The 13,520-nt window shown below is 47.0% G+C and overlaps 2 protein-coding genes across 2 annotated transcripts in view; one reads left to right on the top strand and one right to left on the bottom strand.

Annotated features, from left to right (window-relative positions):
* Nucleotides 1-13,520, bottom strand: part of LOC138966022 (uncharacterized) — a 229,867-nt gene that overhangs the window by 34,099 nt on the left and 182,248 nt on the right. The window lies entirely within an intron of this gene.
* LOC138966017 (rapamycin-insensitive companion of mTOR-like) overlaps nt 1-13,520 on the top strand; it is an 83,358-nt gene that overhangs the window by 40,254 nt on the left and 29,584 nt on the right. Inside the window, exons 21-25 of the mRNA XM_070338107.1 lie at nt 346-472; nt 5,471-5,635; nt 6,493-6,648; nt 11,451-11,557; nt 12,286-12,373. Of these exons, the coding sequence (XP_070194208.1) occupies nt 346-472; nt 5,471-5,635; nt 6,493-6,648; nt 11,451-11,557; nt 12,286-12,373 (643 nt within the window). The remainder of the gene's footprint in view (nt 1-345; nt 473-5,470; nt 5,636-6,492; nt 6,649-11,450; nt 11,558-12,285; nt 12,374-13,520) is intronic.

The following is a 13,520-nucleotide window of genomic DNA, read 5'->3' as shown; positions in this document are numbered from 1 at the left end:
GCCCCGCCCACCTCGTCACGAGTGCCTGTGGTCGAAGACCGTCCATCACAAGTGACATCCAAGTAAGACATAGGCCCCGCCCACCTCGTCACGAGTGCCTGTGGTCGAAGACCGTCCATCACAAGTGACATCCAAGTAAGACATAGGCCCCGCCCACCTCGTCACGAGTGCCTGTGGTTGAATGCATACATTTGTGTATTAACAGCCTGATGGAGATCATGACACCCAAAGCAGTGGAGTAAACGGCTCTTCAAAATCAAACGATTTGGGCAAAATTTGAACAGAGCAAAGCTTGTAGCTGCTTGTGGTGGACCTATCTTAATGTGTACATTTGTGTATTAACAGCCTGATGGAGATCATGACGCCCAAAGCGCAGGACCAGCACGTGCGGCTGGCCATCTCTGCCCTGGACTACACCAAGGACGGCTCGGCCAGGGTCATCCTGTCCAAGGCTCTCACTGCTACCTCGGAGGTACCTCTAGTTATTCTGATCAGTATTCTTACCTCCAAGCTTGCATGTCCTACCTCTGAGGTACCTGTGTATTTATACTGATCAGTCTTCTCACCTCCAAGTTTGCGTGTCACACCCCCCCACCACCTGAAATCTTCATCACGAATCGATGAAATTTCAGTCTCTCTCTCCATCTGTTTCTGTCTGGCTGTCTCTGTCTCTCTTGTATATGCATATATGCTTACATGTGCACACTTTCAAGCTACGGTTTCAGTTCAGTTTCTTATGAGTAGCAGTCAGGATCACAGGACTACTAGCATGGGAAATAACTTCTGCTTTTCATTTAGTTTCTAGTGATGACTTTTGCAAACCCCAGGAATTTAAGGCGAAGTGCGCCACTGAAATTTAGAGTGATGGGACTTAAACAGCCATTTTGAGTTGTTAGCAGTTTTGCACCTTTCAATCTGTCTACTTTCATGAAATGCATATGATTACACTATACAAATTCATCAAAGTCTCTAAAAACATATTTCATTGCACCAACCCGGCGAATTTTTCTGTCTTTTCATTCACTCTTCCGATAAAAATTCCGATTTTCAACCCTTGACAACAGACATTTCTGCTCGCCCAACGCGGGAACGTCGTATACCGTTTGAACAGCAGTTCTCTCCCCTGTCTCATTCGGCGGTTATTTTCGGTTAAATATGGATTCTCCTGGGGAAACCCCCCTATTTTTCAAACAAGCAAACCACAGACACTTTCCATATACGGGGGTATGACGTAAATACCTGGCCACGATTGGTCAGATAGGCTCGCGTGGCTTTTCGCGTTTTAAAAGTCGTCTGCTCACCGCGTTTAGTTTTCGACTGAGTTTGCTTAGAAAAATGGCACGTGTGAAAAGATCAACGCTCCGAAAAACACATCATAAAGGCAAGTGTACGAGAAGACAACAACTGAAGAGTTGCAGAGACAAGAGAACATCTAAAACACAATCGGTGACCAAGCGCACAAAATCTGGATCGACCGCTGTGGCATGCAGATCAAATTCTGCGTCAGGACTGAGAGTGTGTTCTTGGCGGTTTGACGCGAAAGCAATTCAAGACCAACACATAGGCCTACACAGCAGCCACTGGTCAAAAGCGACAGGTCCAGAGGCTTCCCAAACAAGGAGATGTCACGTCTTGTTGATTTGGAAACCTTTGATGGTATTGACTTGTAAACGAACTTTGTTGTCCGCAATGTAAACAGCCAACGCTGTCACCATGCCCAGACTCAAAACAGAGACACGGCCTTGCAGTGTACGCGCATATGAGGAAGTTGTTCCAGGTACCGCTGGATACCTTGCTTCCAAAGAAAGCGGTCAAACGGAGTATGGTCTCATCAGGCAAGCCGTTTATTCGTCCAGACTCCTTGATATGTGGGCTAGGTGCTCAACAATTTAACAAATTTTGTGAAAGTTTAGATTTGGTATAGGCATGGATCACAAAACCTTCCAGAAGAAAGCTGATAAACTCTATCAACGACTTGATGTAGATCTACTGGAGGAGAAAGTATTCAGTGAGGCTGTCCGTCAGGTCAGACAGATACACGCAACGCACAATGGAATGACACTGTCTGATGATGATGTTCTTGATATCAGTGTAAGCTACGACGGATCATGGCTGACCAGGGGGCACTCGTCCCACATTGGAATAGGGTGTGCTGTAGTCTAGACGTGCTGACTGGAATTTGCTTTGACGCTCATGTTATGTGCAACTACTGTCATACGTTTGCCAGACAACTGGAAACAAACTTCTCCAGGAGAAACCCCTGGAGTATGCTGCCTGGCTGGTAAAACAACTGGACATCTGTGACAAGAATTTTGCAGGTGAGTGCGTAGATCTAAACAGTATGTGTGTATGGTGCGTTTGTGAAGACGTTTGTTGAAATGGGATGATAGTGTGTTGTGTTTGAATTTTACATAGATCTGTAAGTGTTTGTGAAAATGTGTGTCAGTGTTTTGTGTGCGCTGTCTATGTGAAGTGTACGTGTGTGTCTGTGTGTCTGTGCGTGTTTGTGTATTTGTGTGTGTTTGGGTACTAATCCATGCATAGTAATACATGTACTGAACAAAAACAATGATAGCGTCTATGTTGGTAGATCTGTGGCTGATTGCCTTGTGTGTGTGTGTGTGTTTGTGTGTGTGTGTGTGTGTGTGTGTTTGTGTGTGTGTGTTTGTGTGTGTGTGTGTGTGTGTGTGTGTGTGTGTGTGCATGCATGTGTGAGTGTGTGTTTGGGTACTAATCCATGCATAGTAATACATGTACTGAACAAAAGCAATAATAGCGTCTATGTTGGTAGATATGTGGCTGATTGCCTTTTGTGTGTGTGTGTGTTTGTGTGTGTTTGCTATTCAGTGGCTGACTTTGACTGAAACGGTGGTTTTATTTTTAGGTTCCAGTGGCATCATGGAAGTCGAGGCGGCTCGGGTTCTGTGGGGCAGGTCAGTGTCGCAGCACAATCTGCGATACACAGTTATCCTGTCAGACGGTGACACAAAAACCTTCCAGGAACTTTCCAAAATAAAGCCTTATGGAGATCAAGTAACCATCGAAAAAGAAGAGTACATCAATCACGTTTCCAAGCGTCTTGTAACAGCGCTTCGCAACCTTGTGACAGACTGCCGCAAAAAAGGAATCACTTTGGGAGGGCGAGGGTATGATCAGCTGACTCTGAATACAATCAGGAAGTTGACGATATATTATAATCGGGCAATTAGGGGGGGGGGGGGGGGGGTAAGACAGTTGCAGACATGAAACGGGCAGTGATGGCATCTCTGCGTCACGGCTTCTCAACAGATGACAAGCCACAGCATGACTTGTGCCCCCATGGTGCCGCGTCATGGTCCTTCTACCAGCCCCCGGGACCACACGCAAAACTCGTCCATACACCTCTCAACTTCAAGAAGCTGAATCCTCCTCTAGAACCAGTTTACCAGAGACTGACGAAAGATCAACTGCTTCAGAGATGTGTGTCAGGAAAAACCCAAAACTCTAATGAGTGTCTCCACAGCAGCGTTTGGGTTCGCTGCCCCAAGGACAAATTTGCATGCAAAAATCGCGTACGGTTTGCAGTCGTCACAGGGGCTAGGGAATTCAATTTTGAACCAGCGGCTGCTCTCAACACTGCACAGTTCTACGGCTTTACAACAGGCTGTAACATGAAAAGACTAAACAAGGCTAGGAGTGTAAAAGGGTTCTTGGCAGCCTCAGGTTCAAGAAAGATCAGCTAAACAAGAGACGCGACACTGTGCGTGCAGCTAAACTCAAAAGACAGGATGAGCTCATCAGACTACAAGGGGGTGCAGCATATGCTGCTGGGCAGTTTTAGGTAAGCCTGTAGTTACCAGGTGTCTGTGAAAAATACCTGAACTATGTTAACATTGATTTGGGGTGAATGAAAGAGCTTTGAAATGTTCTCGGCCTTGTTTCTCTGTTCAGCGTTTTTGCATGACCTGCTTTCTAGGAAACTGTTTTTCTTCAATCCAGCTGTTCAGAATGCAATGAAACTTAAGGGACATGCTTATCAGAGGACAACCTGTGGAATGACAACAGGAATTTTCTTTAAATTAATAAATAACTGTTCAGGCGGGTCATATTTACTAAAATTGTGCTGAAAAACATGATAATTCATCTAAAAAAAATATTTTATCAGAACTATTCATCCTAGAAAAAATCCCTGTTGTCATTCCACAACTATGGACTCCTACATCCTACATACAAAAAATCACATTCCTATGATTTAAGGGGAAGCTAAAAAACGTGTTCCTAGCAACCCATTTTGGCAGTTGGAGATTGCCGTTTCCATGGTAACGGACAGTGACGGTACTGAAAACGTTATCCGTTTTGAAATCGTATATGCCTTACCACTTCATAAGCATATAACATTAGCCTATGGTAGAAGTAAATACAAATTTAGATTTTAGTGGCTCCCTTTGCCTTAAATGAGCTTGCGTTTGGTACCCTCAGTCTGTAACATCAGTTTTATTTGTGTGCACACACAGAGTTGCCGACTGTACAGCACCAACTTGCTGTGAGTGGTGCAAATCCAAGAATATAAACAAGTCGCGTAAGGCGAAAATACAATATTTAGTCAAGTAGCTGTCGAACTCACAGAATGAAACTGAACGCAATGCCATTTTTCAGCAAGACCGTATACTCGTAGCATCGTCAGTCCACCGCTCATGGCAAAGGCAGTGAAATTGACAAGAAGAGCGGGGTAGTAGTTGCGCTAAGAAGGATAGCACGCTTTTCTGTACCTCTCTTTGTTTTAACTTTCTGAGCGTGTTTTTAATTCAAACATATCATATCTATATGTTTTTGGAATCAGGAACCGACAAGGAATAAGATGAAAGTGTTTTTAAATTGATTTGGACAATTTAATTTTGATAATAATTTTTATATATTTAATTTTCAGAGCTTGTTTTTAATCCGAATATAACATATTTATATGTTTTTGGAATCAGCAAATGATGGAGAATAAGATAAACGTAAATTTGGATCGTTTTATAAATTTTTATTTTTTTTTACAATTTTCAGATTTTTAATGACCAAAGTCATTAATTAATTTTTAAGCCACCAAGCTGAAATGCAATACCGAAGTCCGGGCTTCGTCGAAGATTACTTGACCAAAATTTCAACCAATTTGGTTGAAAAATGAGGGCGTGACAGTGCCGCCTCAACTTTCACGAAAAGCCGGATATGACGTCATCAAAGACATTTATCAAAAAAATGAAAAAAACGTTCGGGGATTTCATACCCAGGAACTCTCATGTCAAATTTCATAAAGATCGGTCCAGTAGTTTAGTCTGAATCGCTCTACACACACACACACACAGACACACAGACACACGCACATACACCACGACCCTCGTTTCGATTCCCCCTCGATGTTAAAATATTTAGTCAAAACTTGACTAAATATAATGAGCAAGTTGTTTTGGTACCCTCAGTCTGTAACATCAGTTTTATTTGCACACAGAGTTGCCGACTGTACAGCACCAACTTGCTGCGGGTGTTGCTGCGGGCGGGCACCCCTCACTTCAGCACCTGGGGCATCCAGCTGCTGGTCACTCAGCTCTATGACCAGAGTCCAGCCGTCTCCTCCGCCGCCCTGGCCACTCTGGATGAAGCCTGTGACATTGAGGTCAGTTTTGACCTTTGATAAAGGCAGAAGCCTGTGACATTGAGGTCAGTTTTGACCTTTGATAAAGGCAGAAGAACTATCAGGACTGCACGTGAGAGCGATAAATAAAAAGACCCAAAAAAATGAACTCACGTGTGAACGAAGAATACAAACAAGTAAAGGCGATAAAGAATTGGCAACTGTTGGACGATGCCACCATGTTTGGTTCGTTGTATGATCGGTGGTATTCATTGATACACGTTTTGTTTGTTTTGCCTTTGAAAAAGTTCAGAGTATTTCAGTGTCTGCTGTAAAAAGTGGAAAAAAAATGCATACAGTCGAACCTGCCCTTGCGACCACCTCTCGAAAGCAACCACCTGTCCAGAACGACCATCCCAAGGATCCCAGACTGTTTTTTTAATTTATATAATGAACCTTTCCATGACGCCCACCTGTCTATATTGACCGCTTTTGGCCGGTCCCCCACCACTCTTGGCCGGTCCTCCACCACTCTTGGCCGGTCCCCCACCACTCTTGGCCGGTCCCCCACCACTTTTGGCCGGTCCCCACCACTTTTGGCCAGTCCCCCACCACTTTTGGCCGGTCCCCCACCACTCTTGGCCGGTCCCCCACCACTCTTGGCCGGTCCCCCACCACTTTTGGCCGGTCCCACACCACTCTTGGCCGGTCCCCCACCACTCTTGGCCGGTCCCCCACCACTTTTGGCTGGTCCCCTGGCTGGTGGGTGTAGACAAGTTTTACTCAGTAGGCTAGCTTTTGATGTTGATTCTTCAGGAAAAAGTATACTTTTAACATTCTTTTGTGTGTGTGGAGGGGTTCAGCTATGAAGTGGTTATTACTGTTAAATTTGGTTTCAGCCTCACCTACTAACCCTGATCAAAATACGGCCGTCCGTCCTTCACCTTGGTGACAGCGGGGTGATGCTGCTGTGCCGCTTTCTCTCCTTGCCTTCTGGGTTTCGATCCCTGCGAGACGCCAACTTCATCCCTTCTGAGCTGGAGCGATGGCACAAGGTCAGTGTGGGTGCTTGGTATGTGTTCATGCTGGGGTTGAGGAATCTGAGCTGGAGCGATGGCACAAGGTCAGTGTGGGTGCTTGGTATGTGTTCATGCTGGGGTTGAGGAATCTGAGCTGGAGCGATGGCACAAGGTCAGTGTGGGTGCTTGGTATGTGTTCATGCTGGGGTTGAGGAATCTGAGCTGGAGCGATGGCACAAGGTCAGTGTGGGTGCTTGGTATGTGTTCATGCTGGGGTTGAGGAATCTGAGCTGGAGCGATGGCACAAGGTCAGTGTGGGTGCTTGGTATGTGTTCATGCTGGGGTTGAGGAATCTGAGCTGGAGCGATGGCACAAGGTCAGTGTGGGTGCTTGGTATGTGTTCATGCTGGGGTTGAGGAATCTGAGCTGGAGCGATGGCACAAGGTCAGTGTGGGTGCTTGGTATGTGTACATGCTGGGGTTGAGGAATCAGTTGGAGCGATGGCACAAGGTCAGTGTGGGTGCTTGGTATGTGTTCATGCTGGGGTTGAGGAATCTGAGCTGGAGCGATGGCACAAGGTCAGTGTGGGTGCTTGGTATGTGTTCATGCTGGGGTTGAGGAATCTGAGCTGGAGCGATGGCACAAGGTCAGTGTGGGTGCTTGGTATGTGTACATGCTGGGGTTGAGGAATCAGCTGGAGCGATGGCACAAGGTCAGTGTGGGTGCTTGGTATGTGTTCATGCTGAGGTTGAGGAATCAGCTGGAGCGATGGCACAAGGTCAGTGTGGGTGCTTGGTATGTGTTCATGCTGGGGTTGAGGAATCAGCTGGAGCGATGGCACAAGGTCAGTGTGGGTGCTTGGTATGTGTTCATGCTGGGGTTGAGGAATATGAGGTGGAGCGATGGCACAAGGTCAGTGTGGGTGCTTGGTATGTGTTCATGCTGGGGTTGAGGAATCAGCTGGAGCGATGGCACAAGGTCAGTGTGGGTGCTTGGTATGTGTTCATGCTGAGGTTGAGGAATCAGCTGGAGCGATGGCACAAGGTCAGTGTGGGTGCTTGGTATGTGTTCATGCTGGGGTTGAGGAATCAGCTGGAGCGATGGCACAAGGTCAGTGTGGGTGCTTGGTATGTGTTCATGCTGAGGTTGAGGAATCAGCTGGAGCGATGGCACAAGGTCAGTGTGGGTGCTTGGTATGTGTTCATGCTGGGGTTGAGGAATCAGCTGGAGCGATGGCACAAGGTCAGTGTGGGTGCTTGGTATGTGTTTATGCTGGGGTTGAGGAATCAGCTGGAGCGATGGCACAAGGTCAGTGTGGGTGCTTGGTATGTGTTCATGCTGGGGTTGAGGAATCAGCTGGAGCGATGGCACAAGGTCAGTGTGGGTGCTTGGTATGTGTTCATGCTGGGGTTGAGGAATCAGCTGGAGCGATGGCACAAGGTCAGTGTGGGTGCTTGGTATGTGTTCATGCTGGGGTTGAGGAATCTGAGCTGGAGCGATGGCACAAGGTCAGTGTGGGTGCTTGGTATGTGTACATGCTGGGGTTGAGGAATCTGAGCTGGAGCGATGGCACAAGGTCAGTGTGGGTGCTTGGTATGTGTTCATGCTGGGGTTGAGGAATCTGAGCTGGAGCGATGGCACAAGGTCAGTGTGGGTGCTTGGTATGTGTACATGCTGGGGTTGAGGAATCAGCTGGAGCGATGGCACAAGGTCAGTGTGGGTGCTTGGTATGTGTTCATGCTGAGGTTGAGGAATCAGCTGGAGCGATGGCACAAGGTCAGTGTGGGTGCTTGGTATGTGTTCATGCTGGGGTTGAGGAATCAGCTGGAGCGATGGCACAAGGTCAGTGTGGGTGCTTGGTATGTGTTCATGCTGGGGTTGAGGAATATGAGCTGGAGCGATGGCACAAGGTCAGTGTGGGTGCTTGGTATGTGTTCATGCTGGGGTTGAGGAATCAGCTGGAGCGATGGCACAAGGTCAGTGTGGGTGCTTGGTATGTGTTCATGCTGAGGTTGAGGAATCAGCTGGAGCGATGGCACAAGGTCAGTGTGGGTGCTTGGTATGTGTTCATGCTGGGGTTGAGGAATCAGCTGGAGCGATGGCACAAGGTCAGTGTGGGTGCTTGGTATGTGTTTATGCTGAGGTTGAGGAATCAGCTGGAGCGATGGCACAAGGTCAGTGTGGGTGCTTGGTATGTGTTCATGCTGGGGTTGAGGAATGAGCTGGAGCGATGGCACAAGGTCAGTGTGGGTGCTTGGTATGTGTTCATGCTGGGGTTGAGGAATCAGCTGGAGCGATGGCACAAGGTCAGTGTGGGTGCTTGGTATGTGTTCATGCTGGGGTTGAGGAATCAGCTGGAGCGATGGCACAAGGTCAGTGTGGGTGCTTGGTATGTGTTCATGCTGGGGTTGAGGAATGAGCTGGAGCGATGGCACAAGGTCAGTGTGGGTGCTTGGTATGTGTTCATGCTGGGGTTGAGGAATCTGAGCTGGAGCGATGGCACAAGGTCAGTGTGGGTGCTTGGTATGTGTACATGCTGGGGTTTAGGAATCTGAGCTGGAGCGATGGCACAAGGTCAGTGTGGGTGCTTGGTATGTGTTCATGCTGGGGTTGAGGAATATGAGCTGGAGCGATGGCACAAGGTCAGTGTGGGTGCTTGGTATGTGTTCATGCTGGGGTTGAGGAATCTGAGCTGGAGCAATGGCACAAGGTCAGTGTGGGTGCTTGGTATGTGTTCATGCTGGGGTTGAGGAATCAGCTGGAGCGATGGCACAAGGTCAGTGTGGGTGCTTGGTATGTGTTCATGCTGGGGTTGAGGAATCAGCTGGAGCGATGGCACAAGGTCAGTGTGGGTGCTTGGTATGTGTTCATGCTGGGGTTGAGGAATCAGCTGGAGCGATGGCACAAGGTCAGTGTGGGTGCTTGGTATGTGTTCATGCTGGGGTTGAGGAATCTGAGCTGGAGCGATGGCACAAGGTCAGTGTGGGTGCTTGGTATGTGTTCATGCTGGGGTTGAGGAATCAGCTGGAGCAATGGCACAAGGTCAGTGTGGGTGCTTGGTATGTGTTCATGCTGAGGTTGAGGAATCAGCTGGAGCGATGGCACAAGGTCAGTGTGGGTGCTTGGTATGTGTTCATGCTGGGGTTGAGGAATCTGAGCTGGAGCGATGGCACAAGGTCAGTGTGGGTGCTTGGTATGTGTTCATGCTGGGGTTGAGGAATCAGCTGGAGCGATGGCACAAGGTCAGTGTGGGTGCTTGGTATGTGTTCATGCTGGGGTTGAGGAATCAGCTGGAGCGATGGCACAAGGTCAGTGTGGGTGCTTGGTATGTGTTCATGCTGGGGTTGAGGAATCAGCTGGAGCGATGGCACAAGGTCAGTGTGGGTGCTTGGTATGTGTTCATGCTGGGGTTGAGGAATCAGCTGGAGCGATGGCACAAGGTCAGTGTGGGTGCTTGGTATGTGTTCATGCTGGGGTTGAGGAATCAGCTGGAGCGATGGCACAAGGTCAGTGTGGGTGCTTGGTATGTGTTCATGCTGGGGTTGAGGAATCAGCTGGAGCGATGGCACAAGGTCAGTGTGGGTGCTTGGTATGTGTTCATGCTGGGGTTGAGGAATCTGAGCTGGAGCGATGGCACAAGGTCAGTGTGGGTGCTTGGTATGTGTACATGCTGTGGTTGAGGAATCTGAGTTGGAGCGATGGCACAAGGTCAGTGTGGGTGCTTGGTATGTGTACATGCTGTGGTTGAGGAATCTGAGCTGGAGCGATGGCACAAGGTCAGTGTGGGTGCTTGGTATGTGTTCATGTTGGGGTTGAGGAATATGAGCTGGAGCGATGGCACAAGGTCAGTGTGGGTGCTTGGTATGTGTACATGTTGGGGTTGAGGAATCTGAGCTGGAGCGATGGCACAAGGTCAGTGTGGGTGCTTGGTATGTGTTCATGTTGGGGTTGAGGAATCTGAGCTGGAGCGATGGCACAAGGTCAGTGTGGGTGCTTGGTATGTGTTCATGCTGGGGTTGAGGAATCAGCTGGAGCGATGGCACAAGGTCAGTGTGGGTGCTTGGTATGTGTTCATGCTGGGGTTGAGGAATCTGAGTAATTAAAAAGAAACATTGTGTGTGTGTCTGTTTTCTGTTGTCAGTCATTTGTATCTGTGCATTTTGGGGGGTGGGGGGATGGGGCAGAACATATTTGTGTATGAGGGGGGTGGGGGGTAGCAGAATGTATGTGTCGAGGGGGTAGCGGGTGCAAAACGTGTGTAGAGCGAGGAGATACGAGATAGAATCTTGTTTGAACATGTTTAGTTTTTGTGTTTGTTTGTGTGTATCTGTACACATCTTGTGGCATGTTTATAACTATCTTGTGGCCTGTTTATAACTATCTTTTGGCATGTTTATAACTATCTTGTGGCATGTTTATAACTATCTTGTGGCATGTTTATAACTATCTTGTGGCATGTTTATAACTATCTTGTGGCATGTTTATAACTATCTTGTGGCATGTTTATAACTATTTTGTGGCATGTTTATAACTATTTTGTGTATGGTTGTGTGTGTCTGTGCACATCTTGTGGCATGTTTATAACTATCTTGTGGCATGTTTATAACTATCTTGTGGCATGTTTATAACTATCTTGTGGCATGTTTATAACTATTTTGTGGCATGTTTATAACTATTTTGTGTATGGTTGTGTGTATCTGTACACATCTTGTGGCATGTTTATAACTATCTTGTGGCATGTTTATAACTATTTTGTGGCATGTTTATAACTATTTTGTGTATGGTTGCTTCCAGGGTTAAAGAAACTAGCATTGTAAATTCAACCCATGTATTTGCAGACGTACAATGCTCGCTACGTGAAAGTTGTGGAGGATCTACTGTATGAGGCACTGACATCACATGAAAAGAGCAGCCACGGGACATTCACACGTCGCTCTCTCCACAAGTGAGTGGCTGGTAATCCACAGTAGTCAGTGTGGCCATCCGTATGTGTCTTGGTTATGGTCTCCACAAGTGAGTGGCTGGTAGTCCACAGTTGTCAGTGTGGCCATCCGTATGTGTCTTGGTTATGGTCTCCACAAGTGAGTGGCTGGTAGTCCACAGTTGTCAGTGTGGCCATCCATATGTGTCTTGGTTATGGTCTCCACAAGTGAGTGGCTGGTAGTCCACAGTTGTCAGTGTGGCCATCCGTATGTGTCTTGGTTATGGTCTCCACAAGTGAGTGGCTGGTAGTCCACAGTTGTCAGTGTGGCCATCCATATGTGTCTTGGTTATGGTCTCCACAAGTGAGTGGCTGGTAGTCCACAGTTGTCAGTGTGGCCATCCACATGTGTCTTAGTTATGGTCTCCACAAGTGAGTGGCTGGTAGTCCACAGTTGTCAGTGTGGCCATCCGTATGTGTCTTGGTTATGGTCTCCACATGTGTCTCAACAGTCCATCATCAGTCAAGACGAGATTGAGCACAAATTAGGCTGCATGTAAATGCCAATGTTTCTACCACAGGGGCCCAAAGAAATAGTTACTGCAGATTTCTGCTGTTGTTCCAGTTCAGTTCCGAGTTTTACAATCGCTATGTCCTTCAACAATTCAACAATTCAAAACCAGTTTTGACAAGGTTGAGCACAAGTAAGTCTGCATGTATGATAGTTTTGAGCGTCAATGTTTCTGCCACAGGGGCCCAAAGAAAGAGGTGTTCCTGCCAGCCCATCTGTATGGACAGCTGGCTTTGCATGAAGAAGGAATGGAACTTTTGAAGAGAGAGGTGAGTGAGATTTCAGTCCGCCTTTTTAGGCGCTGGTTGAGAGCTTGAAAAACATTATCCCAGCGAAGCTGGAGGTATCCCACGAACGCTATACTGTAATCGACTTGAGAAATTTTCATACCGATAATACATGATAAAGAAGGATTCGTTGTGCCCGATCAGGGGCTACAGTTGGAGATGGAAGCTCACCAAAAATTGGGAACATACTAACTAAAATACGGTGGGTGCAATAGGCGCCCCCATTTTTGACTCACATGCGAAGCAAAAGTGAGTCTATGTACTCACCCGAGTCGTCCGGATGTCCGGCCGTCCGGAAAACTTTAACGTTGGATATTTCTTGGACACTATTCAGTCTATCAGTACCAAATTTGGCAAGATGGTGTATGATGACAAGGCCCCAAAAAACATACATAGCATCTTGACCTTGCTTCAAGGTCAAGGTCACAGGGGCCATAAATGTTGTCTAAAAAACAGCTATTTTTCACATTTTTCCCATTTTCTCTGAAGTTTTTGAGATTGAATACCTCACCTATATATGATATATAGGGCAAAGTAAGCCCCATCTTTTGATACCAGTTTGGTTTACCTTGCTTCAAGGTCAAGGTCACAGGAGCTCTTCAAAGTTGGATTGTATACATATTTTGAAGTGACCTTGACCCTGAACTATGGAAGATAACTGTTTCAAACTTAAAAAATTATGTGGGGCACATGTTATGCTTTCATCATGAGACACATTTGGTCACATATGATCAAGGTCAAGGTCACTTTGACCCTTATGAAATTTGACCAAAATAAGGTAGTGAACCACTAAAAGTGACCATATCTCATGGTAGAAAGAGCCAATAAGCACCATTGTACTTCCTATGTCTTGAATTAACAGCTTTGTGTTGCATGACCTTGACCTTGGGTCACATGTATTTTGGTAGGAAAAATGTGTAAAGCAGTTCTTGCTAGGTTTAGCTGAAGGTCAAGGTCATGTAAAGGTCAAGCATGTGAGTCGTATGGGCTTTGCCCTTCTTGTTTTTAGCAAACGCCACCCAAGGCCACTTTGGACGGGTAGAAATTCCGTAGTTTCCAAGTCTATGGATGAAGCTCGCGTAAGAAGATTACGTCACGGTCGAAAGTCTTTGAAGTCAATTAATGCATC

Source organism: Littorina saxatilis, linkage group LG5, assembly GCF_037325665.1.
Source record: "Littorina saxatilis isolate snail1 linkage group LG5, US_GU_Lsax_2.0, whole genome shotgun sequence".
NCBI classification, from domain to species: Eukaryota; Metazoa; Mollusca; class Gastropoda; order Littorinimorpha; family Littorinidae; genus Littorina; species Littorina saxatilis.
This window is presented reverse-complemented; position numbering and strand designations above follow the sequence as displayed.